The sequence below is a fragment of the Mercenaria mercenaria genome, chromosome 15 (genome assembly GCF_021730395.1).
Source record: "Mercenaria mercenaria strain notata chromosome 15, MADL_Memer_1, whole genome shotgun sequence".
NCBI lineage: Eukaryota > Metazoa > Mollusca > Bivalvia > Venerida > Veneridae > Mercenaria > Mercenaria mercenaria.
This window is the reverse complement of record NC_069375.1, coordinates 30,222,836-30,229,128: the sequence shown is the minus strand read 5'-3', so window position 1 is coordinate 30,229,128 and position 6,293 is coordinate 30,222,836. Positions and strand designations below refer to the sequence as shown.

The window sequence follows — 6,293 nt, the reverse complement described above, 5'->3', positions numbered from 1 at the left end:
GCTACCATCTCCAAAATCGTTAAATTGAGAGACAGGCGGAATACAAGCATGTTGTTTTTGTGGCTGTTGGTTCTAGCATAGATTTCTTTAACATAGATCTTATTTGCACATGCTTACATATCTTTGGTACATTAATTAATGTATTTATATATTTTGCTATTATTGGTATTTTCCTCCAGGAATTTCTTGGAAAGTCATGTCTGCATCTTCTTTTGCATGATTCAAACAATAAAACACGACGTTCTACAACATTTTGAGTCTAACCAATTTGATCTTAGTGATTTGCCTTGTGTAAATGTATAGCAGTCCGTATGTTTTCAGATTTATTGATACAAAAATCGCTGAATTTCTATTCATTACAATTCCCTTAGCATATAACTCAAGGCGAAAAGCAAGATCACTACTTTTTGTTTGTTTTGTGTCTAACGCCGTTTACAACAGTAGTTCAGTTATATAATGGCGGGCAGTTAACCTAACCAGTGTTCCTGGATTCTGTACCAGTACAAACCTGTTTTCTGCAAGTAACTGCCAACTTCCGAACATTAGGCAGAGATTGAGGGTGAATGATTTCAGACACAATGTCTTTTTGATTTCAAACAGCCACGGGGATAGAACTCAGAACCATATGATCCGTAGATCTGCACTTTCCCTATTGAGCTAACCGGTTAAGCTAGATAACTGCTGTCTCCCACAGATTATAGACGTCTTGGGAAAGGAAGATGCAGAGTAATAATCAATTCGATCCTGATATTACCCATCACTTTATATTTGATTGTTCATTGAGACTTTGACTGTACGCCGCTTACGTTCAAGCTTGCTTTTCAGAAGTTTGGCCTTGTGAAAGTCGTCTGTAATTAGGTGCAACTTGTCGAAATACGGGTATTCTAAGTGTGCAAATGAATGCTATCTATCGTTTAAATACATATACACTCACTAGCATATGAACATGAGGCTTGCATGACACATGCAAATAGTAAGGGGGTAGTTTTCAAAACAGTCCTATGACATGTTGATATACACACTGGAAATACACCAGTAATTATAATAGTTTGTGGTTAACCCCTATGTCAGATTGCCTAATGAAAACAGTGAATTTGGTAAGACACTTGCCATGAAAAAGAGTATGGTTTGATGTTTAGTGTCTTTATATTTCGCACATGTTCTTGAAAAGGCAAATATTACCTCATCTGCAAAGACAGTAATGCTATGTATAGCTATTTGCCAATGTGGTGGTAATTATGGCAACGGCTGATAAACGTAGAAACTTAAGTAATTATAGATACAAACATAATATTCTTTGCATTTGCAATATTATTTTGGTAGGAATCAAGTATGGTATATATCTCGTTAAGTGTTCAACTTTCTTTTTTCTTTACAAATTACATAAAACAGTATGTCAGGTCTGTTGCTGAAATAGGCTGTGTAAAATGGTTTTGTGTCTTTATAATCTTTCCCATATAGATATGACAAAATGTGTTTCTAATTATTTACAATAATTCATATTAATGATCAATATGTACTTAATATACAGTATAATTATGGTTCAGTTCATGAAATAGATCACTACTTAATATTCATATTTTGGCGGCATTTTTACTTTTGATGGCCATTTTGATAACACAGTAACACCTAAGATATATCAACAAATGCAATATGCAGCTCAAATATCATACTGTGTAAACATTGAGCATTCTTTTCAGCCTTTTAGAAATAGATGGCATGAAAACAGATTATTGAAAGAAATATTGGATTTTGGCGGTCATTTATAAAAGGGCCGACATGTCGGCCATCTTGTATATTACAGGTTACATTCTACCAATTCAATTCCTTGTTTTATTCATATTAAAATTAAAATATTCAGACCTCATTTTCAGCACTTTAAAGCATTTCAATGATATGAAAACCATATATGGTCATTTAGTATGGCATGCCTTCTTATCAAATAAAAAGAGAAAAATTTTGACATGTTATGTTGAATATAAGAAAAATAATGTGTTCAAAGAAACATCACCCTCTAAAAATGCTCCCAAGAAAACAGCTGTTATCAATTATGGGAAGGTAGATATGATATTTTTCGCAAAGAATAAAACTTATTCCAGGAAATTCACAATAAAAATGGTCTAGATCTTTTCTCAATACAATAAGCACTAAAACTTAGCCAAAAATATAACTGTCCCCTCCTCATGTCACTCATAATACCAGATTTCAATAAAAGCAGGGAACTACATTTTGGACTACTTCACATGTAACACCGAGTAGTCATTTCTGGTTTGGTGTAATCCGTCCTTAAAGGTAATATTCTATCAGTTCAATTCCTTCTTTTATTTATATTAACAATAAAATATTCAGACCTCATTTTCAGCACTTTTAAGCATTTCAATGATATGAAAACTATATACGTCATTTAGTATGGCATGTCTTATTATCAAAAAAAGAAAGATATCGACATGTTATGTTGTATATAAGAAAAATAATGTGTTCTGAGAAACACCACCCTCTGAACATACTGAAGAATTGGGTAAAAATCGATTCTATTATCTTTCCTTGTTTGTCGAGATCAACGCTATACATTGTTGTCTCCCTTAGACCGTCTAGCTAAATATCGATAACTATCAGATATTTTAAGCGAGTGTTGCAAACCGTTATGGTTTTGCTATCTCCGCTTATCATATCACGGGTGGTGCCGATCATAAATAACTAGGATTATAGCTTAGAGATCTACTGTAAAAACGTGGGAAAGGGGAATTTATTTTACACCAATTTTAAGTACCGGTAAAACAACAACAACAAATATAGTCATCTTTATATTTACCAGGTTACATAAAATGTAACAACTTGGTTTAATTCTGTTTTTTAATAATGTATTATACAGAACGGAAAAAAGAAGACACTACGTTATTCTATTATTTTATTTTGCATGGTATATGAAAATATGATCAACACTATATTATCTTCTTTATATTTTGCATTAAAGAAAGTAAGACATAAAAACAAATATAAATACACAAAATCATGTTTGTTAGGCGAGCACAACATACATGTACACGAAACTACTTTTGTCTTAAAAAATAGAAAGCAGGAAAAATTTGTAATTTTTTTAAAGTGCTTACAAACTTGACAATATCATTTTTAATTATAATAAATAGATGTGAAATACGTTTTCTTTCTTTCTTTGAAAAAAAGAAAGATATTGACATGTTATGTTGTATATAAGAAAAATAATGTGTTCTAAGAAACATCACCCTCTAAAAATGCCCCCAGGAAAACAGCTGTTTAGCAACTACGCGAAGGTAGATATTTTTCGCAAAGAAAAATACTTATTCCAGGAAATTCACAATGAAATTGGTCTAAATCTTTCCTCAATACAATAAGCAATAAAACTAAGCCAAAAATGTAACTGTCACCTCCTCATGTCACTCATAATACCAGATTTCATCAAAAGCAGGGAACTACATTTTGGACTACTTCACATGTAACACTGAGTAGTTGCTTCCGGTTTGGTTCAATCCTCCTTTCAACAACTTCCTCTCGTTTTCTTATACATATAATACCCAGTAACATATGTACCAAGTTTTATGCTTTTCCCACATATAGCACGGTTTTATTAAATTAAGGTATTGTACCCGTAATAGAGTACCTCCTTTTTGAAGAGTATTCACTTCCTACCATAAACCTACTTTGACTGCAATTTTCAGGGGGCGTAGGTTCAAGCCCCACTGAGACCATATTTTTCCCATATTTTCCTTTCTTCTAGTAAGTTTTTACTTCTTTCAAGACTTATTATGGATGTATTGTACAAAAGTGGAAAATTTTCATTTTATAAGCGAGTTCGTGCTGTTCAAAGTGAATTTACCTCTGAATCAGGAGAGGTAGAGTTAGACATCTTTAAAAATAATGAGTTACATGCGGTAAAAGTTCTCTATTTTGCATTCATTCTTTAGGTTACATATTGTGAAAGAAATGCAGGTAGGTTTTACTTCTGCCCCAAGGTTATGTTTTAATGAAGTGAGCAAAATTCAAAACAGACCCACAGGATTCGACCTTAATTTTTCAATGTTTGAGTTAGAATTCTGTCTCATTAAATCTGTTTACTTGAGGCATCCTAGAAAAAAATGATATTTACAGTTTTATTTTGTGTTTTATAATTGTTTAACAATAGTTTGATGTTTCTTTTATCAAAATTAATGCTGAGTGTAATGAATTCTCTGCAAACGTTTTAGATAGTGGCCTTCACATTGATATTTTTCTCTACATGAGCTTGAGGAAGTACCATAAATTATACAAAATTTACAAAAAAACGGCACTGTAAAAGTTGTTTAAAATTTGCAACACAGTGCGAAACATGGTCAACTTTAGGAATATACCAAGCAAATGCCATTTTTTAAACATTACTATTAGGGGTCCAATGCCTTAAGTCATCATATGGCTGAACTATTATTGACTGTAAGCAGTATAGTCATTGGTCACATTCTAAGTTATGTTCAGTATTGGCATGATTACAATATCTGGCTTTGTTCATTACTTTGTCCCGTTTTTCTTTGTTCTTTTTAACTGAGAATGAAATGTGCTTGGTCATTCGCACGTGAAGCATTTGTGGTCTGTCTTTGTATTACCTCTACTGGCTTTCCAAAGACATTTATGGAAAATTCATGTTCTACTTTTCGTTCAAAGTCATCAACAAATACATGTGTACCTTTTCTTCCGAGTACACTCGAATAGTAGATTGACTGATATCGTCCTGGACCCTTTTGACAGCAACCAAGAGGTGCATCAACGATAATCACGTTCCAGTGTGTTTGTGTCACAGAAGCTGGTAATTGACTACTCAAGTCTAGCTCGGACCATATTTCAGGACTGTTTATATATTTCGTGAATGATCTAACTGTGTTTGTTGTATAATGTACACGGTAGACTTCCAGGAATGAGTTTTGTTTTACTATTGTATCGTACCACATTATACCTGCTTTTCGCTTAGGAATATCATCTTCTATATAAACGACTTTTCCTTTTGTTCTATTGTGCCAATATGGACTGTCATTTCCAAGTCCCCAGACCAATAGAGTTCCCTTTTCTGGTAGGTTCTCGCTAATAGTTTTGATTTGTTCGCCACTCATTTGTATTCCAGACTCTATTCGACGTTGTTCAAATTAAAAAAATAAGTTTTCTCTGATGATACGCTGACAATATTTTCATGAATTTGAGAAGAAGCATTTAAATGAATTTGAGTATTACTGTCATAACCGTTCTGTGGTCGTTTAATAGTATCATAAAAGTTCCGAGCAATAAGAGTAGTGCATGTCACGAAAAATAGAAAGAACATAACTTTTCCCTTTCTTAATTCCATTTTCACTATTTTTATTGTCATTAAAATCACTTACAATACCATGACTGTAAACTGCTTTGTTAACCAAAAGCACAACTTTGAAATTTATGGCTTAAGGGCATTTATATATTTATCCTATTTTGCGGGAGATGTAATAAACACGCCAAATGAGCAGAAGAGTATCGACAAGCGCGGATTCTTATTTGATTTTTACTAAAGAGTATGTTTTCGGATTTAACGTCTTTTTCAATAATTTTCAGTCATATAAACGACGGTGTCTGCTTTTGAAAGTGAGCACAATGTCCAACTTTATAGTGCTGCCTCACTGATATATCACGCCGTAGACACGTGGCATGATACCCAAACCAGTCATTTTATACTTACACCGGGCTGACCAGTCCTAACACTATCCTCTTAATGCTGAGCGCCAAGCGAGGAAGCTACTAGTACCATTTTTATAAGTTTGGTGTGACGCGGCCGGGAATCGAACCCACGACCTCCCGCGCTCGAAGCGGACGCTCTACTACTAAGCTACCGAGGCGGTATTATTTACTGAAGAATAAGTATAATTATTCCATGTATAATCACTGAAATATGTATTATATCAGTGACTAAAATAGACAATTTGAATCTGTTTAAAAGGCAATACAGATTCATGAGTAGTTAGCACCTGAAGAAAACACCATAAAACACGTAAATGTTTATTATTATTATTATTATTATTATTATTATCGGGACCTGTGCGAAAATCGTGTTTTGTGATGCTTTTGGGAATCCGGGTTTTTGCTTGCTTTAGTCCATTATTATTATTATTATTATTATTATTATTATTATTATTATTATTATCAACACTAGAAATCACCAAAAAAAATCGAATATGAATGAAAAAGTTGCTGTCATTGTTTGACAGGATCTATATACTCATAACTCTTTTGTCTATTTCTAAAAATGTATTCTAGAAATGAGTTTA

General features: G+C 33.1%; 1 protein-coding gene across 1 annotated transcript; it reads right to left on the bottom strand.

Annotated features, from left to right (window-relative positions):
- Window positions 1–4,547: 4,547 nt before the first annotated feature.
- Window positions 4,548–5,114, bottom strand: LOC128548747 (uncharacterized). The gene has a single exon (XM_053524152.1). It carries the CDS (start codon window positions 5,112–5,114, stop codon window positions 4,548–4,550), a length of 567 nt encoding a protein of 188 aa, XP_053380127.1.
- Between the last annotated feature and the right edge of the window lie 1,179 nt (window positions 5,115–6,293).